General features: G+C 47.0%; 1 protein-coding gene across 6 annotated transcripts in view; it reads right to left on the bottom strand.

Annotated features, from left to right (window-relative positions):
• Positions 1 to 24219, bottom strand: part of KAT7 (lysine acetyltransferase 7) — a 1354088-nt gene extending 1329869 nt beyond the window's left edge. For 4 of the 6 annotated variants that reach the window (XM_069634373.1, XM_069634371.1, XM_069634372.1 and 1 more), the window contains exon 1: positions 24007 to 24169. In XM_069634373.1, coding sequence (XP_069490474.1) covers positions 24007 to 24021 — 15 coding nt within the window. In that variant the 5' untranslated portion in view covers positions 24022 to 24169. Of the gene's footprint in view, positions 1 to 24006 lie in introns of all 6 variants that reach the window. The other 2 variants (XM_069634368.1, XM_069634370.1) reach the window with 2 other exon arrangements.
• Between the last annotated feature and the right edge of the window lie 229 nt (positions 24220 to 24448).

Genomic DNA, 24448 nt, shown 5'->3' on the forward strand with positions numbered 1-24448 from the left:
AGAAGACGGTTAAAGTTTGGGTCATATTTAACTGACAAAAAGTTATAGTTGCATCTCCTGAGGAGTTAAATTTGCGGCACGCTATATAAACTCCTGGTTTCCAGAGGCAGCTCCTGCCTATTGGCTAATGCAAGATACCCCGGAGCTGCTTTTAACTCCTGCTAAATCAAATCCGTATTTCGATCCCAGCCAATGTGAAGCTTTGCTGCACCCCTGTGATTAGACTGATCATTTATCCAGGTAACACACACACACACACACACCAACAAATGTTGCGCTCGCTTGACCTGTGTGCCCTGGATATACAGCACCCTGCAGTAACCCCTCTTGGTGAGATCCGCCTCACGCTATGCCCCCCCCTGCTGTGTCCACACCGTGGGACTTCCAACCCCTGCAATACTTCACCCCTCTGGTACCCTTCCCTGCAGTATTTTGTTCCCTACAGTATCATGCCCAGCGGCACCACACCTATCCCCCATAAAAAAAATTGAACGGGGGCGCTGTTGCGCACGACGAAGATGGCCGCCTGAATCCTGAGCTCCTGCTCCAGTGCAAGATCCGTCCAGGAAACATCAGTTTTGGAGCCACCTAAACACCCACAAATGGATGTGTAGACGAGCCGAGGTCTGGTCACCAAATCCTGGTGGAAAACAGTCTCTGGGGCAGAAGTTACGCCGCTCTGAATTTGGCCCGACTGGTGTTGGGAGCGCGATCCGGCTCGGAGTTCCAGGCAGAGGCAACGTGGAGCCGTGGACTCTGGCGAGGAGGAGGCCGAGTGGGGGCGAGGCCATTGTCAACGGCCCGCGCCTGACTCGCGCCCACGCTGAGCAGCTGCGGATTGTGAGCTATTCGGCCGTGAAGACAAGGAGACGTTGAGCCCCCCTCAGGTACGATACCCGCTACTCTTCTTTGGCCCCCACACCACGAGACGCCACTAGACGCGTGGGTGACATCCTGCTAATCGGCTTCCGTTGCAGCCGGAGACACTCTCGTGGGGCGTGGAGGAATTGGCCCCAGGTGATCCGACGCTCCCGGTGGACGGGAGACCGGTCTCTGTGTTACGTGCGGGCCCATGCCCGCTAAGACATTGCATAAATTTACGGAGGCCAAAGCCCACGGGAGGTGACAGGCCCCTGTGCCAGTGAGGGGGGATTGACGGAAACGCCGTACTAGCGGGCAACATTGCTCCTGATATTACATTGCACGCCCTACATCCGTGAAGTCCTTGCCTCCCGGTTCCCATCCAGAACTATCTGTTTGTCGTGGGCGCACATACGCAGGAGATTGCACTACCTTTGGCGACTTCAGGCACGGTCGCCCTGGCGCATGAAGCCCTGTGCCGGTGGCCTGGCCGATCCCATGCACTGGTGGACACCCAGACATCTATATAAGCCCTCTTTGGCGTAAACTGTGGCGCGCCCTGAGTTTTGACACCTAACTACGTGGGAGGAAATATCCATCGCTGGTGCCTAACATTGGGCCTTGGTGCCCTGGTGCTGGGGGCTCTGCCGGAAAATCTACAGACGTCTTGGGAGCGCGGGGGGGGGGGCGAGGCGGAGGACCCCTGTTGCCCCGGCGGCATACTATGTCGTCCTAATCCAGGTGGCGTCGCCGAATATCCATAAACAACGGGCTGGGGCTCGGGCACCCGGCAGTAAGGGTAACTGAACCAGGTACTGGGGGGCCTGCACCATGGGCAAGCCACACAAGGCTGGGAAGGGAGGCAAGACACCCAGTAACAAGAGGAAGGGTCCTATGGATGCATTTACCAGCAGCCAGGCGCCGAACGCCATAACTGAGGTGCACGCTGACGCTAATGAAACCCCACCTGCAGACATTGAAGGACGGGAGGACAAGCTGACCATGCTTGTGGAAAATGGATTCCGAGCAGTGAACATGAAACTGGACGACAGGGTCTACCATTGGCTCCCTGAAGGCTAGAGTTGAAAAAGAGAGCATATGTGTCAGTGATGCAGAAAATAGAATTAGCAGTAACGAAGACGCCATCTCACAACATGGTCGTGACATCGCTCAGCTTAAGGAAGCCATGACTAAAATGCAACATAAATGCGAGGATCTTGAATCTAGATCGAGACGCAATAACATCCGTGTGGTTGGAGTGGCAGTCATTTGGGAAAGGCCAAATGGAGAAACAACTTGAACAACTGTTTAAAACACTATTTGGTCCTGAGTCATTCTCCGAACATTTCTTGGTGGAGAGAGCCCACCGTACTCTTGCCCCGGCCCCCAAACCAGGTGCTCCCCCTCGCACAATAATTGCACGGCTGCTTAACTATAGAGACAGGGACACAATCCTGCGGCTGGCCAGGGAGGCTGGAACGCTTCAACACGAGGAGTGCCGAATACATATATACCCAGACTTTTCTGCCGGGGTCCAGGCTAGCAGGCGATCATATGAACCAGTCAAGAGACTCCTTAGAGACCGCCAGATTCCATATGCTCTGATGTTCCCGGCAAAGATGAGGATCCAACATGCGGGCAGGGCGCATTTTTTTGACTCCCCGACTGAGGCCACACAGTATATAGAGACTTCCACACCACACCCCCCCCCCCCCCCGGCACAGAACAATAGACCAAGACCCGAGGACTAGGGAGCTCCGGTGGCCGGATTGGTCTGTATCCTTATGTAATATCCACTGCAGCCCTATTGATCCTACAAGCAGGGCGGCTCCATTCCATGTGACTATTGGAGATCGGAGCCAATCTGGCGGCCACGTGAGGCAACATGGCTACCCCGGGAATGTTCCACGATTGTTTTTGGGTACATTGTCAAGTTGGGGGTGATGATGAGGGTGTGGGGGGGGGGGGGGGGAGGTAAGAGGGGTTGGAAATTTGGACCACCTGAAAGGGTTTTATTCGAATACAAGGTTGGCTTCGGACGGAAGTCTGGTCAATGCCAAAACAAGCTCGACCACGGTCATTGAGTGGGTCAATATTCCGCAGTTGATGTGGGCGGTGGGTGGGACAAAGTTGGGGCAGATGTGGGTTCCTGGTGTCAGATCAGGATGGTTTGGGGAGTTTCTGTTTAAAGGAATTAGATTGTTAAAATCAGAGAGCGGTTACATGGCAGAATGGCCGTATCACTTGCGACAGGGGCGAGGCTACGGACAGATGATCTTTACAACATGCAGGTATGGCACAGGCTGATGGAATATTCGCGGGCTTAACAACCGGGTGAAGGCGAGGAAGGTGGCAGCATATGTTACACGTCACGATCCTCATTCTTTTCATTCAAGAGACGCACGCACTGGGTAATGTCAATTCTGCATTCCTACCAAGATGGGGCCCCCAGAGATACTACACGGAATACTCAACACAGTCTAGGGGAGTGTTAACCCTCATACACCCCAAGCTGTGCTTCAAATACCACTCCAGTAAAATAGACCCGCTTGGCAGATATGCACTAGTCTGGGGGGAGATGGCGGGATACCAATTAATACTTGTTAATACATATGGGCCAAATGTGGACGATCCACAGTTCTATTGTACGATACTTGATATGCTGACTACGTCAGGGGAGGCAATGATAATTTGGGGCGGCGATCTCAATACTATTTTGGACCAGTCCCTTGATCGGTCCTCTACTGCCCCCAGGGCCCCCTCCAGAGCCGCATTGGTTGTGCGGCAGTTGATGGAACAGATGTGGTAGACGCTTGGCGCACACTGCACCCTACTGAGAGGAAATTCACCTTTTACTCTTCTGTCCATGATTCCCATTCACGCATCGATTACTGGTTCATTAGCTCACCCCTTGCCGGCATGGTCACCAGCTGTGAAATACACCCCCGCACCCTCTCTGACCACTCACCAGTAACACTTGGCATTCAGCTGGGTGATGCCCCCCCTCCAGTTAGACAGTGGAGAATGCCCCCCGCCATACTCAGGGACACTAATATTTGCGAAGCCCTCCATACTGAGATCACAGAATTTTTTTAAATAAATGAGGGATCGGTAACCACTTATGCTACCCTCTGGGAGACATTCAAGGTCTGGATCTGGGATACTATCCTGGGCAAGTCCACGGGTATGCTTAAAGCTGTAAGACGGGAGCTGTGCGTAGTCGAAACTAAAATAGGCCTGTTACAAACTGAATATGGTGCCACGCAGGAAAAGGCAACACTATCGCAAATGCATGTCGCGTTGAAGGAATTCAATGCGTTAGACAGCAGGGAAGTCTTATACATGGCTGCGCCTGCCAAGGCCCGGAGATATGGGGAGAGTAATAAGGCCGGGAAATTCTTAGCCACCATGCTTAAAACAGATAGACATCGGAGTCCAATCCTTGGTATTCTGACACCCACTGGGGCTTTGGTTAATAAGGAGCAGGACATTAATTCCACCTTCGCTGAGTTTTATTCCTCCCTTTATTCCAATCATGACATCAAAAGTAAAGAAGACACGTTCCGGTATGGATAGCCTAGACCTCCCTACACTGACCACTGAGACCCGTAACATAATGGATCAGCCCATCACTATTGAAGAAATTGTAGAGGCCATTAAATCTCTGTCAGGGAGCCATGCCCCCGGCTCGGATGGCTTTAGTGCGGAACTATATAAGGAATTTAGGACTGAACTAGCCCCACTACTGTTAAAAGTGTGGGAGGAGGCGATGGATCGAGGGAACCTTCCAGAATCGATGCGCGAAGCTATTATTACTGTCCTCCTGAAACCCCGTGGACCTGCACATGACATGGGTTCGTATAGACCGCTCTCCTTGATTAATACTGATGCAATAATTTTCGCCAAGGTGTTAGCCACCAGGCTCCTGCCGTACATGTCGATCCTTGTTCATCCAGACCAGGCGGGCTTTATACCAACTAGATCTACAGCCCTCAACCTGAGGCGCTTGTTTAATGTTATGGCACACATTGATCCCGCAACAAAGGCTGCCGTGGTGGCCCTTGATGCCGAGAAGGCCTTCGATTCTGTGTCCTGGTCTTATCTCTTCCTGGTGCTTGAATGGTTTGGCTTTGGCCGATACTTCATCAAATGCGTACTGCTACTATATACTCTCCCGACTGCTAAGGTTCTGACCAACGCCACTCTGTCCCCCTCGTTTAGGCTCTACAGAGGTACCAGGCAGGGCTGTCCCTTTTCACCTATACTTTTTGCACTTACTATCGAGCCGATGGCGGAATATATACGCCAGAACCACTCACATAGAGTGCTTAGGATGTCCGGCCCCCCCAGATCATTTCACTATATGCAGACGACACCCTGCTATATGTCTGCGACCCAGAAGAGAATGTACAGCACATAATGTCGGACATACATGAGTTCTCGGAATATTCAGGGTACAGAATCAATGTTCCCCAAGTCCGAAATATTTCCCCTTACAGATTGTACAGGTAACATTGCTGCAATTGCTGGGCTTAGGCCCACCCCGACTCAAGTACGCTACTTGGGTATTATGGTAGCCAGGGACAAACAATTGTTATACACACAGAACCATGGTGAACCGTTACTGAGTTTGACGACCAAGTTCCAAACGTGGGCTAGCCTTCCCTTGTCCTTGTATGGTAGAGTGGCTATTCTCAAAATGGTAGTCTTACCCAAACTCTTATATTATTTTAACAACATTTCGATATGGCCCGGCAAGTCCTTTTTCATGAAACTCAAGTCGCTCGCCTCTAATTTCATTTGGAATGGGAAGACGGCCAGATTGGGGTGGGATAAGATGGTGGAACCATTCTCACGGGGTGGCATTGCTGCGCCAGATTTTGAACTATATTAACTGGCCGCACAGGCTCAATTTGTTAAACACTGGTTTGACCCTGAGGACACATCTCCCCACATCCCCATGGAGAAACATGCTGATCGCCCCAATGACATCAGATCACTTCTTCTTAACCCGGTCTATGGAGACACATGCCCGTTCGACCCGGTATATACAACCATACGCGCCTGGGCCAAGATATATAACAGATTAGGCCTCGAGACCCCCTATGACCCGGAGGTCCCCCTGTGGAACTTCGAGTATATCCCCAACATTTGATAAAGCCATTCAACAATCCTGGGATCCTAACAAGCTATTCACACTAAGGGACACGTTCCCAAATGGTACATTCTGTGAACTCACTGACTTCATCGGGATGGTGGGAGGAGGCCCAGATAAACGCTTTCAATATCATCGTATGAAAACTGCTTTTGTGGTTAGATGGCCATCTTTCCCGTTGGAACCCCAGGTACATGAATGTATTAGGGCAATAGTATCCCCTAATAGTCACAATAAAGGGGTCTCGTTGGTATACTCATTAGTACAAACCCACTCCCGTCACGTAACACGATGAGAGAAACCTGGGAGCGGGATACGGGCACTCAGATTGATGAAATACGGTGGGCACGCTTCTGTCAACTCACCAGATCCGTCTCTATGAACGCAGGGCTACGGCTGATCCAGTTTAAAGTTCTGAACCAGCTCCACTATGCCCCCGCCAGACTAGCCAAATTTGTTGAGAGTTGCACGGGGGCCTGCCCCAAGTGCAATGCACCAAACGCTAGCCCCTACCACATGTACTGGTCATGCCCTTTGATTATGGAATTCTGGCGGGAGGTGGCAGAACTCCTCGAAGACATAACGTCGATTCCGGCGACTCTGTCTCCCTTGAAGAACTTGCTTGGTGACATTGGTAAGGTGAAAGAAACTACGAGGCGCCTATTTAAGATTTCATGTGTTGTCGCCAAGCGCTGTATCCTTAAATCATGGAAGTCTACAACTGCACCATCCAGAGCCAATTTCTTAAAAGACTTAGGTTTGGTAAACGACAATGAAGAACTTTTTGTTTCATCGGTCCCGACACAGTGTCGGCCCAAAGACATTTGGTCGCTGTTGCGTATTTATTTGTGTTCCCAGATACCGGACGAGGATGCTACACCTCTCTCTTCACCATGATGCGGGATGTTTGTTGTGTTTTTCTTGCTACTTTGTATATTTGTGCCAATACTGTACATGCCTCAATACCATGTCAAATTCTTTCTTTTGTGGACGGTCTGAACGCTAACCTGCTCTCTTAATAAAATAAATGTTTAAATAAAAAAAAAATAAAAAAATAACTGAGCAACATGCAATTAAATCTTTTGAGATCCAGAAAACCAAATACGGAAACATTAACCCAATGAATACACCTCAAATCCAAAGAAGGAACTGACAACTGACCAGCAAGCCCTCTATCCACGACAAAAAATCTCCACAAAATGCCACACACCAAGCAGGATGGGCACACAAGTAAATACCATAAAAGAATTAGACAGTAGGCGACGAATCATCTCAACCCACCATGCCAAGGAACACTACATTAAACCATTTACGGGAAGAAAGCCCTTTCACAAGAACACAACCAAAATTATTTTTTCTGCCGCACTACCTTTCAACATAGAGGCACACCTCAACAACCAGTCAACCAGAATCACTACAACAACACAAGGAAGGATGAAGGAAAAAATGGACAGAAGAAATCCAACCGAACCAAATGGCTACAACATACCATTATCACTAAAACTGGTGAGATAACAAGTTCAACCGATACAAACCTACAGACAACCCTGAAGAACAAAACGCAACATACTTAAACTAATCAATGAAGAAATTGAAAATCTCACATACATCTCAAAGAATGAAAAGAAAAGACAACCCTATGACAAACCAAGTTGTAAAGACTGCCCCCCAAGGACAAGCTAACCCCAGTTAACAAAACGATCACTGCAACCTAGTCAAAATCAATTTAATGGCAAAACACATCACAGATATATTCAACCTCCTCCATGATGGTGGAACAGACAATCCTGTTCCTGACTGAAACCTGGCCAACTGAAGAATTCAAAGTATTCCCAACCGAATCCCTAACCAGCAACTTCAAACTAAAACAGGAAAACAAAAAAGGGTTGGGGGTGAGTAGCGAGTAGGGTCTCCCGCTGAACACAAATACAACACTAGCACTAAATATCCCAAACTGAATCAATCACTCCTCCAGCTATCCACGGACCTCGACCTAGCCATGGAACACCAAACCAATCTTTCATTCCTAGCAGTCATCACAACAAACAGTATCACGGTGAGAATTATAGAGATATTATGGGGTTACCATGTTATTCCAGATCCACCATAAATAAAAACAAACATTTTACTAGTCAATCAGCTTATAAAAACACCATAAACATACAAATATTTCACATTATTCTGAACACATAAAACAACAGTGCTCCTTCACCTTTAGGACACTTTTACATGCAAATAACATGAATATGGAATGCACATATGTTTATTTGTAACACATTGGGCCTCATTAGAAGTTTGCCAGTCCAGAAACGACGGTACTGGTAAGCTTGCCGGTACTGTTTCTGGACCAGCAGACGTCTGCGAGCGGGTGCCATTGAGTCCAATGGGACTCAAATGGGAATAGGGAGAAATATATTACGGCGTCCGGGAATGGGCAATTACGGGGTCCGTCGGGGCTGTAATGCCCCGGTAATTGCCCATTCCCGGGTGCCGAAAAATTCAGGACTCCGGCGGCAGGGTCATAATGACCCCCACTGACTTACACAGGAATTGTTGTACATGTATCAATGCAGTAAATTTAATATACAGATTATAGCTCATTGTTGGAGAAGCCATATTTTCATTCCCTAACCCCTTCCAACCAATAGGGGTGTATCAAAACTTTGAACCCAAGAATGACAATTTGTTTAGTTAACATTGAGAACGTAAATATATGTCGACATGCAGTGTTTTTGACACCCCAGAGCTGATGAAAAGAAGAAACGCCCGGTTTTTAGGGCACCCCGGCCAGGGGACTCCTTTCCGGGGTCTTCCAGGTCCGGGAGGGGCTTGTGTAGCTCTGTCACCAGGTGTTCCCCTGAGGTGCCCAGGGGCCGAACAGGCGTACTGGAGTGTTCTCCGAGGGTTCCCGCAGCGGACCTGCCAGCACCAGACATCGTTCCGAGGTTCACCATTTAGGTGCTAAGGTTGAGCCCAGTTCATATGTGGCGCTCAATACCAGGGTTCGCCTTAAGGTCTCCATTTCTGGAGCTTTCCGCACTGACACCGGGTTCACCCTGAGGCCTCCGTTTCTGGAGCTTTCCATACCGAGTCATGGATCGAGGCTCCACTTGAGGGAGCTTTACGTACCGGGTTAAACCCGAAGTTCCTCTTGTTGAGGCTAAAATCAGCACTGACAGATCCGAGAGACCTTCTTTGAAAGCCCTGTCAGTGAGGTATATCCCTCAACCGTCCCACGCTCAGGGTCGTGGTGGTACCGGTTCTGTCGAGGGGGTGAGTTTTTAGCTGATTCGAAGATGTCCAGTAAACATCCGAGACCAGTACCGGCTCTGCCGATGATCCTTGTGTCAAGGCTAAGGTGTTGCTAAAGTCCCCTAAGCAGATTATTGCCTCATCTCCACATGTGACGCAGTTCTCCTCAGGTGTCAACAAAGTGGTGGCCCAACCTCAATGGTCCACGGCAGACATTTTTGATAACTCTCTTACACCGACGTTCACGCCATCTGGTGCTGGGAGCATTCCTTTTGGGGCTGAACAGTTTTTTCCACACCATGTGGACAACAGAAATCCGCTCTGTCGGTCATTTGACTGGCGCGCTCTACATAGTAGGCCTCAAGGGTCCAGATGGGTCAAGGTCTAGAGGGCAGAGGAGCAGAACTGTGCACCATCAGTCATTTAATTCACACATTAGACAAATGTGACAAGCCATGGGGATAGATACCCTCCTAGCCCACATCTGTAAACAACTACCCCTGTACAGTGACAAAATTAAGAAATGTCATGGACAGTGGGTGACGGAGACAAAAGGGGTCCCCATGCTTAGCCATGGGACAGGTCTTTTGATAAGGTAACGCTAGACCACCTGTCCACATATTTGACTGCTAAGTATAAAAGGGAGACAATTGTAAAACAGAAGGGAGATGTTAGACCTGTGGCGGATGTTCGAAGAAACACCCGCCACAGAAAAAAAGAGACTGTATCAGAAACCAACAGTAGCTGAAGGTAATGTGGGAGAAAGTGAAAAGGGGAAAGGGGAACCGAAGAAAATGTATCCATTACTAACATGACGAGCGGAGGAGTACTCAAATCCAACTTGTGTGTCAGGGGCAAGTGCTCAAGCAACGGCGAGTACAGCACCGTCCCCACCATACGACCCATCGACCACAACCCCCGCCCACATAGGAGTAAGTGCAAGGGATATTGAGGTGGCATTAACTTCCACCCGTACGGAGTTGGCTCAATTACGAGCGGCATGTGAGGCAGCAAGAGGACCAGAAAGTGGACCACGACCCCCAAGTGCCACTCCTCTCCCACCGGAGGATGAATGGAAATTAGGAGATTTTCTCTTCAGGATTGACCGCACATCCATACGGGCCACGCGTATAGAAAGGGAAGGGGAAACAGATTGTTTGGGATATGAGAATGTAGAATCAGTAAGGGATGAAGAGTACTGGAGTGACTTTGACGAGGTGGAGCAAGGTGCAGTAGGAGGGGTACAACTGGTATAGTGGACCACCACTAGGGTGAGGGTACGTGCGAAGGGAGGTTGAGAGACAGGCTTGGGAGAATAGCTTTAACAAAAAGGAAAGGCACTGGAGTAAAATGTGGGAAGGTAAAATCAAAACTACAAATGCCCCTCATCCACAAAGGAGCAGGGCGGCCCCATTATCTCCCCTGGGCACAGATGGATATAAACAACCTCAAGTCCCTCCCTCCGCTTACGGCAGGCGCAGGAAAATGGATTTATGCTTTTGAGAAACAGACGATATTGTTTCTACAGTAGCAGATCAGGCGGAATCAGTATGGTTGAAAGCAGGGTACCCAGGAGTGACTAAGTAACGACACCCATGATGCAGCGTCATTTAACAATGTTCGGGCACACGTGTGGGAAGCACTGAGGAGGGCCTTCCCTGATTTACACACTATAATGCAATGCACTAGGTGAGATGAGGAAGATGCTACGCAGTTCATTCTCTGGGTCCAAGTGATGTGGAGGGCTGAAACAGGCACCGCTTGGGACCAGTCCACCTCCCTATTTTACTTCATAATAAAGCGGGAACTCCCAAGGGAAGTACACAAGGCCCTTTATAAGATAGCAGGGAATAGAAGAAAAAGGTTGGCCCGAAATTCAAAGCATCATAGTGCATCACTGTAGGAGGATCAAAGAAAGAGAAAAGGAAACTATTCAGAGGAGATTAGCTGAGGAAGCAAAACTCGTACAAACAAAACTAGTGAAGGTAGCGGCCGTAACGGCAACAGCGGCCCATGAGCAGATGGGAGAAGGTGGTGTCTCTGTCGCCACAAAGGCAAGGATGGCCGCAGTGTGGGCAGACAACGGGCAGGAACAGTGGGGAGGAAATCAACAGTACGTGGGACTCCAGTGGCAAGGAAGACTGGTACGAGGATGAGGTGGAGGGGGATTCAGAGGAAAAGGGATGAGAGGAGGGAGCCAAGGACAGTGTTGGTCATGCTGGAGGTGGGGGCACTTTGCCCGGGAATGCTGCAGCCAGCAAGGAGGAAACTACCAATATAACCAGCCCTATAACAATCAATAACAATACGGGAACACACACCATGGAAGCCCACAGGGGCCAGCACCGGGGGCATATGAGATACCCCTGCCAAACCCCCAGTTGCCTCCCCAGATGCTCTGCCCCAGGACTTACCTTCACCCCCTCACACAAAGCAAACACCCCAAAATTGCCCCAACCAACAGGGAGGTAGAAATAACCCTTTTGCCACTGCCCCGAACGGCGCACCAGCACCCTATCAAGGGGCCCGTGTGCTGGGAGGAGACCCCTTTTCTTGCCCAGGGACAGACACCTACCCCGATTAGGACAGCCCACAGGGAGCACTTGCGTGTCCAGTACTATCTACTACCTTGCATCCAGAAGAGAATCCACTGGTGGGGGCAAAGATAGGAAACTAACAGTTCATCTTCATGGTGGACTCGAGGACAGAAAAGTCATGCATCTGCAAAGGTGACTTCCTGTTATCTGGCCAAACTCTCGATATGCAAGGATTCTCTGGGGCTGTGGTCACGGTTCCTTACACAGACGATTTAGATGTTAAGACAGGGGCAAGGTAGTGCGATCACCTCTCCTTTATTACAAAAGGTCCCTTGTCAACTTACTGGGAAGAGACATGCTCAGCAAATTAAACATGACCATATCATTCACTGAAAGGGAGATTGTCTGTTTCACCCCCGGCATGTGCCCTCTTAGAGCAATGTTGATAATTCATGCAGTGGCAAATGAAATAATAGTGACAGGGATACCAGTTAACCCAGACATGTTCATTTATGGAATTCACGTGCTAGCAAGAGCAGTACCTGAACTGAATAGAAAGGAATGCAGAGTGCCTGCATATTTTGTCTTTTGCCCTGTAGCAACCCCTGAAATGGTTGCTGGTACCATCCTGTCCCTAGATCTAAAAGGGGTGCAAATGTGTGCTAAAAGAATTGCCGTAATTGGTACTGACATTCATGGATGCGAGTGGTACACAGTGCTGTACATTGATCCTAATATACCATAACGCGAATTGACTGATTAAGAACTGTTCGCTGACAACAATGACGGGGATATTGTGTTAGAAATCAAATATTCCTTATGATATTATGGTGCAGTACAGGAAAGTGCCAAGCCCCCTCATGGCTAATGTCAGCGGACCACCGTCCTTTTATGAAACAGACATGCAGCAGGTCCCGCCCCACCTGTGGACCACCAACCCCCATTATGTGGGAATGTTAAAAAAAGTGACTCCTGTAAAAAATGATGCTTAAGCCAGGAGCTATACTGCCAAGAGCAGGCCTCCAGATAAGGTGCGTACCAGGCCTTTTTACACATGAAAATCTTATATAAATAGGACAGCTTCATTATTTTCCTGTGTACACTTACTCAAGGTTAGAGCAGAGTGCAGTGCAAAGGTCAGGTTACTTAACAGAAACCAGAACGCTTCTTTTGATTTCCATCTACATGGATGTAATTGCAAGACATGGTGAAAAGCCTCTTAAACAGCATGCATTTCTCTGAAGCCCGTAAAAAAACTGCACAATGATGAACGGAATGGTTTCTTTCCATTCAGCTTCTGTTGTGTTGATGCTCATGGAGCAAACAGAAGCACTGTGCATATTTACTTTCCTAGCATTTTAGGATTGTATAATTAATGATGAAAAACTAATCTTTTACAACAAATTATGCTTTTTCTCTCAAGTGAAAGCTAACCAGTAGTGCACAATTTTATTTTTCAGAGTTCCTGTGCTGTGTGCATAATCATGCGGAGGCAGATCATTTGTACACTTATAATTTAATGTACACTTTAATTATAAAAACAGTGTGTAAAATGAGAAGTATGCACAGTCTAGTTTACATCCATTCAACCTTGCAGTCAATGGGGTACATTACTATAAATGGTCAGTGGCAGAGTCTTTCCTCAAGGGCGAGTACACCAATCACAGGTTTCTAGCCTCTCAAATCTTCAAAACTGCAATTAAAACTTCTAAATCCTGACTCTCCACGAATGGCAAGCGGTGCTCAAAAACAAAGCAAAGTTACATTTGTAATTGAAATAGAAACCCAGCAAAACCTGTCCCTGTGATAATCCAGATAGGTATTTAACTTTATGTAGCGCTTCATACATGGTTGGTCCAACATCTAGGCACTGTGATTATATCTCAGTCGATACTCAGTTTACCAACGTCTGAAGGATATTAGCCAATAAGATAGCTCAGTCGGTTGAGCACTCGTTGCTGCGATCTGTGCTCTATCTGTAGGTTGCGTGTTCGAATCCCGGCAAGGCCAACTCAGCCTTTCATCCTTTTTGAGTTCAATAAAGGAGTACCAACTTTGGTTGGTTAATAATTGTAAAAAATACGTTCTATGTACAGCGCTTTGCCAAAAGCGCTATATAAATAACCATTTGACCATGAGATTAGATATAGAATTTAGCATGGAGTCCTTGCCTCTTTGCACTGTTGTATCATAACATTGGCATACCATCAGGTAGTAAAAGCTCCAGGAAATGAGGACTTTCATTAAACATCAAGACAGTTCTGTTATCGATCCTCAAACTACACAATACAATTCATGTTTGCTTTACTATGTAACTGGTTAGGATTTTGTGTTTTCAACAAGAGATCAAATGGCCAGACCTTGAGAAATAATGAAAGGTATTCTGTCACAATGCAGAAAGCTGCCATATAGTAATGATTTCCATACAGTTTTTGCACGTCGGCTGGATGTCGCATACATTTTACTCTCTTACAAAGGAGAAAAGTCATTTTTACTCTCTTGAAATCACATTAACTTTCAAAGTTTAAAAATGGTGAGTAAAATACTCCCATCTCAAAATCTTATTTGCAGCACTGGCCAAGAGTGAAGCAAAACCCCCTGTCAAGGGAGGCAATACAAGAGACACTGCAAGCCCTCTTAATGCAAGGGCATAATTATCCACTCTACCTTCCGGTGCAATACAGCAGTGTACCCCATTAAGAAAGCTACAGGGGGGGGGGTTTGAGTTGGAGGATGATCCAGGACCTTCGCCCCATTAACAATATTGTTCAGAAAGAATTTCCTATTGTCCCGAATCCAGCCTCCATCCTGTGCAACATCCCAAAGCAAGCCAATCACTTAACTGTGGTGGACTTAAAAAATGCTGCCTTCTCAGTGCTTCTCGACCCAGAATCACAATACCTCACTGCCTTTACCCCGGGGGAGGGGAGGATATGAACATCGTTGCTTACCCCAGGGGTACTGAAAAAGCCCCAGCATATTCAATATACAATAGAATATTGTATGAATATCTTGGCAATATTCAAGTTCCTGGTATGATCATTCAATAAGTAGACAATCTATTGGTCTGCAGTGAGAGCGACGAGAGTTGTCGAAGAGATTTTAATTATCTTGCTCCAACTCCTAGCACAAAAAGGGTACAAGGTGGACAAGAAAAAACTTCAGTACTGCTTGGCAGAGGTCCTGTACTTGGGCCAACTTATTTCCAAAGATGGCAAAAGAATAATTCACGACAGAGCGCCAACAGTACGAGCCACTGCCAAACCAAACACAGTAAAAGAAATGCAGAAATTCCTAGGCCCCTGCAACTTCTGCAGAGCCTGGATCCTAGATTATGCAGCATACACCAGGCTTCTCCTACAAGGGTTGAAGAAAGCACACAGAGAAAAAGCAAGTATCACATGGACAGCAGAGATGGTCACCTCTTTCAATGATCTGAAAAACTTAATTTCAACAGCCCCGGAACTAGCGACCCCCGACTATGATCAGGAATTCTACCTATTTTCCCATTCAAATGGCAATCTTATGACAGCAGCAATGACGCAGAAAAACTCAATGGGACACAAGGCACTTGCCTATTATAGTGGCACACGATTCAGTAATGTAAGGTCAGTTTGCTTGCGAGCAAGCACTCGCAGATGCCGCCTTTGCTATTGGAAAATGTTCTACCATTTTCATGGGGCGTTTAGTCACTCTTTACGTTGAGCACTCACTGTTCACAACACTGGAATGATCTAAATCCACCCTGACTACACAAAAATTATCAGCATACAAGATAATACTGTCCAGCCCCAATATCCATGTGGTAAGGTTTAAGAATGTAAATCCGGCCACATTCCTTACAGAACCATGCACTGTCGAGGATATGCAAGAGCATGACTGTGAAACATGAGGGAGAAGGAGATGACATGCGCCCTAAAGGAGGGAGAAGTGTTCTTCTTTGATGGGTCAGCCTCCTTTGGCCAAGAAACAGGAGAAAAACCATGTAGGGCTGCAGTAGTGAGACTAGAAGAGGGAGAGTACAAATCATGAAACGATTGCCAATGCATTATTCCGCACAGGCAGCAGATTCACGCAGCCAAAGCATGTTTTGTGACAATTTATTCCGATTCAGCATATGTAACCACGACGGTACACGCTGGGCTATCAACATGGAGAAGGAGGGGATTTAAACGAGCTGATGATTCCCCTGTGCAACAAATTGATTTTTGGCTCTTGCAGAACCTTCTGTAGTGGCAATTGTCAAATACCAAACACACACACAAAACAGATGAAATACATTTGGGGAATGCAGCCGCCGACACGGCAGCCAAAAAAAGCAATGTATCTCCCAGTACCCATGTGTACATAATGCACTATAACAGGCAAATAAGAAACTCCCAAAACAGATGCTTACAATGCACTACACGTAGCACAAGTGAGAGCTGCAAAGCAGGGCACCGAGAGCAGAACAAGAGTTATGGCTAACGCGGTTGTACCAATCACCCACTGATCTGCCATGGAGACAAGAAACGACAGGGAAGGTTGTCATGCCATAGAATTACTATACATAGCATTTGAACAGCTACACTTTCCAGCACAGTTTGAAACAACACATAGCTGCCGATCTCTAGGAAGATTGGTTAATTCCAAACTTACAGGAATATCTGAACAAGATGGTGTCCAGTGTACCAGATGCCAAGTGTTCAATTCAGGGATGACTAAGAATGCTGCAGGACACTCTTCCCCGCCCTGTAGGTCCCGTCCGTGAGCTGCACATTGACTATGCAGACATGGGAGAAAGATGTAATGGGGCCAGATATTTGATTGTGGTGGTGTGTCCCTTTTCTTAGTGAGTCAAGACAGGGCCCTGTGCCCACCCAGACGCAGAGTGCACAGCAAAGTTCCCTGATGGGGAATATATGAGGTCATACAATCAGATAATGGAACACATTTCTTCTTTAATAAACTATTCAAAGAGTCAATGCTGGGGATAAAACACAAAATATTTCAATTTACCACCTGCAAGCGAATGGCGTGTTAGAGAAAATAAACGGCCTCCTCAAAATCGAATTATCCAAACTGTGCAACTCCCTTAAGAAAAACTGGGTGTACTGCCTGCCTCTGTTCCAGCTGTGCACACAGCCTAGCAAGGACCACCACCACCTGTCCCCCCATGAAATTGTAACTGGTTGACACATGCAAACACCTCTGTCACGAGTGAGAAGGGCCTCCCACACTTAGAATAGCCACGATCCTCGGGGAGGAGTTCAAAGAATATCTCACACAACTTACCCATGCAATAAGATGCATATCAAAACAAGTTGCACCACCCGTTCACAGCAGAAAGCGCGACAACCACAGGGACTGCAGAAGAGAGTAGTCCCGTACAACCTTTAATGCCAGGAGAATGGATCTATGTGCGACTCTCCATTCGGAAATGGAACTCCCCATGGTTCCACGGTCGGTACAAGGTAATATACTGCACCCTGCTCGCTGTAAAAGTGAAAGGATTGCGGTATTGGATCAATTTCCCATATGTCGGGGAAAGCACAGGCTAATGTGGCTCCACACACATACAGAGTGAAAGCCAAAATACTGCCACTGTACCCTAGAGAGTGGCCATAAGTGAATATTTCACTATCGCATTAAAAATGTGGTGAGAAAAATTATGCATAGATATTAAAAACTTGAAATGTTATGAGTAACACTCTCTCTCCCTCATATCCTCTTCCTTTTGTCCCGTCCACATTTAAATTAATGCCCACCCCGTTCTATCCCTCGCCATAGGTACAATGATGGAATTAACACTGCTCAACGACGATGTACATGTAGATCGTAGTAGAAGTAGGATTAGCTCAACCAGAGCACGTAGTTATTATGGCTTGCACTTCAGTGCTATACTTTTTACGTTATTGATGTTTATTTTGGGGATTTACTGGGGAGCATCTTTTAATCGGGGGTCCCATATAAAAGAAGGGGGCAGGGGGTCAAATGGATATGGAACAGTAAAACGTCCCTGAATTTAACAAGTTTACATTTAAATTTAACAAGGAAAACTGCAGATGCTCTCATACTCCATGACAATGTGATTGATAGCATAGCAGATGTACCAAATGTCCTAAATATTACTTTCGCACCCCCCACAATGTTTACAGTACAACAATCTACTTTACAACCTAACATACTGTCTACCTCAGTACTTAACGAATGACCTACCTCGGTTTCTAATGCAGCAATAACATCTGTCTACCCTACAATGGTATATGAACAAATGAATGCAAATAATAGTGTTTTACCCAGGGTAGTGAGTCCTGGCTATAGATGGCACAAGTTCGCAGAAAATAAGTGGCAAGAATCAACTTTCATGTGCAAAGTAGAAGGACTCTGGTCTTTCCGAGGAAAGAAAGGAATTCACAGAGAAAACATGTGCACACATATGGACTGAATATATCACAACGCTAACATGGGTCACGGCCCTCTAAAAACCAGTGAAGGTACAGCAAGAGGAAAATTATGAACCGGGTTTCTATGGAGAGGGGAAAGTATCTGTGGGCTCCAACAAACACTGCAACAGAACAATAATCATTCCAGATCTTAGAAAAGAACATCAGCACTGATGGACTACTACTGGGTTTGTGGCAAAAAGGCATACTTGCACCTCCCGTCATCATGAAGGGGCTATTGCATGCTAGCAACGCTACACTCAGCTCTGTTGGTTGTACCCGAGAAGCACCTAAAGGGGGAGCAGTGCCTGATGATGGACAAGCAACACCTAAAACAATTAAGTACTGCCTCCTGCAACACCCCCCCACCACCCATCTTCCGTATACTCTCAGAAGAAGAGTGGCACGATCACCTGTTCAGGAGAAAGTGATCTTCGAACTATTCGACCCAAGAGTCCACTGATCTACTTGCACAAATACCGAATGAATACAAACATTTTAGCTCAGCAGAGACATTTTTCACATCCCTTGTGCCTAGTATCGAAATGAGAGCAAACCTCAAGTGGCTCCAATTTTGTCAGGTGGGACCTGATCCAGTTGGCAAATGACACTGAAGGGTTCAATGTCATCAAGGTGGAAATGAGAGCACTCTGGCTAATGACGATGCAGAACTGAAATGTCCTCGACCTCACCACTATGGCGGGCAGGGTTTGCAAAAAGAATGGAAGTTCATGTTGCATGTTCGTACCTTCTGCCAATGCTGAGAATGGGACACTATCACATGTGATAGCAGCAATGCATGATCTGGGGGTAAAACTGAAAGAGGAAGGAGGAATACAAGAAGATGACTGGGTCAACATAGCATTTGGGTGGGTGCCCTCATGGGTTGGAACTATAAAGATGCGGATCCCTATCATCGTGTTCATCCTGTTGATTTTCTGCGTGTGCCAGTTGGGTCTCCGATGCTGTGCAAAAGCAGTACCTAATAGTGCAAGGATGATGGTGACAATTGGGAATATCAATGATAAAAGGGTGCCTCATGATACACAGGAAGCGCAGATACAGACATGAGAAAATGACGTTCCCAAATATCGCATGGGTGCAATATACCATGGCTATGGGGATGAGGTAGACACTCTATATGATAACACTATTGCACCCCCACCAGACCCCGGAAATAATAAGGAAGTATGGTGATGGGGATCTATATTTATGACCTGTACAATATGCACAGCAAGGGGAAAGCTTGAGAAGCGTGTGCAGAGCATGGATACCTATAAAAGGTAGCCCTGCATGGGAGGAGGCTGAAAGAAGAGCAAACGAAAGAAAAAGACGGGGGGGGGGGGGATTTGTTACTGTAGAAGTAACGAAAGGGGGGAATGTTGGCAAGGAAATGATCCTATCCCACCCCCTAGTCATGGCTGAAGTAAATAAACTCCAGAACGTAGGGGAGTAGCCCCCACCTGCGGTATGCATATAAAAGCACCATAGCGCATAGAATTATATTAATAGCACTGACGTGCCCCAGCCCCATGACTCCATTTTGTATTAGGCCCTGACACCATTTTTTACAAGGCCCAAAAGCACCCCTCTGAGGGCTGCAGCGCTCGCATCTCACATTCACACAGAGGTGCCAAGTCAACAGCACACCAAGCCAGCTGTGCACAAGCCTTGCTCCCACGGAAGACCATTCTTTCCATGTCCTCTTAATGTTGCAAATATCTAGTATCGTTTCTAAGAATGCGCCCTGAAGAGTGTGAGACAGCCCCAGGAACCAGCACTGTGTCCATCCAGCTCCACTAAACTGCCAGTGCACCCCTGACCCCCACCACGCCAGGCCAGAACCCACCACCCCCTCACTCCGACCCCCTACCCCCTTCACATACCGATAAGCCTTAGGCCCCTTGATCCTGACCATTTCAGATTACCCATCACAGATCTAAAACCTGCACAACTGTAGATCTGTCTAAAAGCAACACGCGCCTCTCTGTAGAATGAGGCAGCAGTTACAGTAGACCATAGATCAAATTCCAGGGTAGAGGCTTAGGAGTGGGAACTGCGATATTAATGAAGCCATGAATGAATGCGGGGGTCAACATACCTATATATTACCATCCTTTTTGTTGGACACCACTTTCATATGATGTTCAGGTGCCTGCCATGACAAATGGATAATTGGTTCCTGTTGTTTAGCTTAGATCAAATGTTTCTAACGTGTAGCCCGACCTTCACTGCGAGGATGAGCCCAGCTGACCAATGTGCACCAAGATCGACTGGAACAAGACAGCCAATTAGTGCCTGGCATCCCCTAGGGAGCAGGCATTGCTATATGTCCGCACCAAACAGCGGTGTGAATTTTTAGTGTGCTGCCCATGTGATTTTTGGCAGAGCGCTCTCGGGCAGTAGAGTTCTTTGCTGGCATTTATACTATATATACTTTATCCTTGTAGCCTTTCTCCTTGCTTTATTCCCTACTGGGGTGTCTATTTTTTTGGAATGTACGTTCAGTGGCATAGCCATTCAGCATTTTGGATTGAAAATCCATCTTCAGGGCTTGGGAGATCAGAGTTCCATTATATTCATTGTTACGGTAGATAACAGTTCTGTCAAGACACCTACAAGGCAACTTGTAAACTTGCTTAGTGTGATAATGTGCTATAAACATACTGCACGGTTCATATCTAGTGTGATGGTATTAGAAAACGGTAGAACACCTTCAAATTCCGTCCCCCCCATCCAAAATCATATCCCCGACGGTATTTGAGAAAAGGATGTTGGATGACTTCAAAAAGATTCCTTTCAATTCAAAGAAACATGGGAACTTTACTGGTAGGGAACGGCAGACCCTGAAAGGATTATCGGATAACCAGAACATCATCTTTAAACCAGCTGATAAAGGGGGTGGAATCTTGTCCTAATGAATAAAGCGCACTATCTGGACGAAGTGGAAAGACAACTCATGGATGCAGAAACCTATAAGGAGATCCAGTTTGACCCCACTGAGAAGGTGCGTGCACCAATTCAGGAGGTTCTCGAAGCAGAGAACAGAGGGGTCATCTCTTAGAAGACCCGAAAATGTCTAGAGAATACCAAGCTGACTACACCAGTGTTATACATTCTTCCAAAAAACCACAAGAGACTTGAGAAACCGCCAGGCGCCCGATCATTGCTGCGACAGACAGCCTTTTAGAACCGTTGGCGAAATACCTGGATAAGCGGTCTTGCAGCCGCTTATCCAGGACTATGTGACCTATGTAAACGACACAATGCATTTCTTGCCCCAACTCAGGGACACGTTTTGTTAAGGGATGCGACACACTATTCACCATGGATGTAACTTAGCTCTATATGAATATCGTACACGAGGCAGGTCTTGAAGCGGTTGAATGGCTGTTACAATTAGAGTCCTGTCTGGGGGACCATGTGTTCATTCTTACACTGCTCAAACTGGTTCTCACGAACGACCTTTTCAAGGTCCAGGACAGGTTCTTTTTACAGCTTTCTGGTACAAGTATGGGGGCTGCTATGGAAACCAGCTATGCCAATGCATATATGCCTTTTCTGGAAACAGAACATGTACTTTGTTCGCCCAGATAGATACAACATCTATCTGTCTTTGGACGGGGAAAATAATTGTGATGCAGTGTATGGGGTCATTTGCAATCTACTCACGATACACCTCTTTGTCTAAAGTGTCCTGCAAAACCATTTTGTAAACTTGGCCACCCAACAGTATGTGGAACACAAACCGTGGCATGGTCTAAGAAGGACAAGCATTACAAGAACAAAAAAATATATATAATTATATCTGGAACACAGAGACTTGTGTCAAGAGTTTGAAGCAAGCATGTACTGAGACGAAGTACAAAGCAGTCTAAAATAAGATACCATCCAATGGTCCCACCAAACGCAGCGACTAAATCACCCTGGGCCTGATTGTGATGGAGTGATAAAAGTGGTGTGGAATTCCGACACTGTCCACACCAAAATTCCCTACCCACATTCTAGTGTGGGTGCAGCAATTGACGTGGAAAAATCGTGAAGTCCATGTAGAATGAGAAATGTTTCATTCTATCACGGGATGACACGTTCCTTATTTTATATGGCGGTCAAGGTGCTTTTCTGTTCACGAATGACACCTCTCAGGGTAACGTTAATGAACGCCTCATTAGGCTCGTGAAGAAAGGGTGTTCTGACTTCAGAATGGAATCCCTGACACTCACACATGAGGTAGTTGGCAGGGCTATTGCTATGCCATAAATCACAGCTTTCCAGGAGTGGCGGACTTGATTTGTTACTGCCACTCTCATCCTTTGCGTCGTGGTAAAGTGTCTTTTAGCTGCGACACGGCATGTTTCCATTTTAACACGTACCTCTGTTTCAGGCCCCTCGTCTATTGCTCTACTACGAGTTGTGGTAATTGTAACACTGCATTTGTACTGGGTATGAGAAACCAACAAATTCCAAACCGCACTGTATAAAACGGGGATACGTTTGTGCTGAACCACCATGACCAAACGTGGGATAACTGAAATCCCTTGTGACCGAGGCCGATTTAGAGGTGCATGTTAAATAGGAAAGTGCTGTGTCTCAGCAGAAAGACACTTTCCTGTGATGCAAGTTATTCTGAGCTAACCCCAGAGTGTCGGTAATTAATCAAGTCTGCCACTCCTGGAAAGCCGTGATTTACTACGGCATCGCAACTTCCTTGCCAACCACTCATAGATGCCACCCTACCGATTTAGGTGGGAGGGTCTCGATTTTTCATTTGACAAAATTGATATGTTTTCATTTCTCCCCTCGTAAAATAATGGTAACCCCAATGCAATGCAATAGGAAAGGTTGTTTCTCCCAATTTCTGTTAGTCAATCTCCCTTCAAAGTGAAGCAGAATGTTGGCATAAGAAAACTTTCTTAAATTAAAAAAGTGGCAATCTTAGAAATGCTCGCAATGACACCGGAGCACTTGTTTTCCCCACAACTAGACATTTTAGCAGCTTTTGCTGCTGGAAAGGAAATCCCATCCTTGTACCGTGAGTTTCCACCAAGGAGCCACCCGCATTTTATTACCTAGACAATCATACCGTATGCAAATATTGTTGGTGTCTAGGACTCATAGGTCATCTGATGTTTTTGTAGTAAAGTATCAATGTAACTAAAAACTACACAATTGAAGGTACATACAAACAAGGCAATTTGAAGACATGAGCACAACAAACACTTAGCGATTTCAGTGCTTCTTTTATGTCTACGGTCATTATTTCCTCCCATAAACACTACCATGTCTATGGCATCGTAGTAACGCCTCTTCCTGTCAGTGGCTGTCGTGAAGGAAATCATGACAGCCTTAAACTACCAGAAAGGTACGCGCTCTGTCCAATAACTGTGGCCCATTGCCCAAACCGCTATACGCGTCACGCTCCCACGCCCAATCAAATGTAAAGTACGCTCAGCGACCTAGCCAATCCGGTTTGTCGAGCGCGAGCTAATCAATGAGCGTGAGGAGCCACGCGCGAACACATCAGATGGGCAGCAAGGTGGACCAATCGGCTGTAAGCTTAATGTGCTTGCGGCCAATGAACGAAAGACCGGGCGTTGCGACTGCCAAGGCCTTGTTTTGTCCATGTCGTTAGGAACTGCAGCGCGAGCCTGTAACTCTCTTAAACATTTGGGCGTTCATGGCTTCCGCAACTTACCGTTCAAGTAGCGGACACAGACACACCCTCCTGAAGCCGTGCCCCCAAAACACCGTCTGTCCCCGCCCCCTCGATGCTCACCTTTCTCCGCGGCATGACTCCCTTGGCCGCCCCCTAATCCTCTGTTGCCACCGTCTTCTTGTTTCAACTGTTCCAGGACGCACGCGCACACTTTCGGCAGTGGCTTCACCGCGCGCGCACCAGAAAGCGCTTTCCCACAAAGCGCCACGCCCACCTCAGTGGCTTGCGCTTCTCCAACTGCTGGCGCGCGACCGTTGGTCACGTGACTAATTTGAGTAAACCTGAAGGATGAAGGGTCCTCGCGCAGTCATCGCTCACGTGGCGAGAGAGGGGGCGGAGTTTAGAACCCAGCAAGTGGCGTCGTAAACACCTGACAGTGCATACGTTTGGGTGTTTAGCTGAGCTGCAGTTATGTGAAGATGCGGCTGAAAATAATTGGGCGACTGGCTTCAAGATAAGTCCTTTCTAAAGGGACATGATGATATTCAGACCCAGCAAGAGC

Source organism: Ambystoma mexicanum, chromosome 13 (assembly GCF_040938575.1).
Source record: "Ambystoma mexicanum isolate Mex_15411 chromosome 13, UKY_AmexF1_1, whole genome shotgun sequence".
NCBI lineage: Eukaryota > Metazoa > Chordata > Amphibia > Caudata > Ambystomatidae > Ambystoma > Ambystoma mexicanum.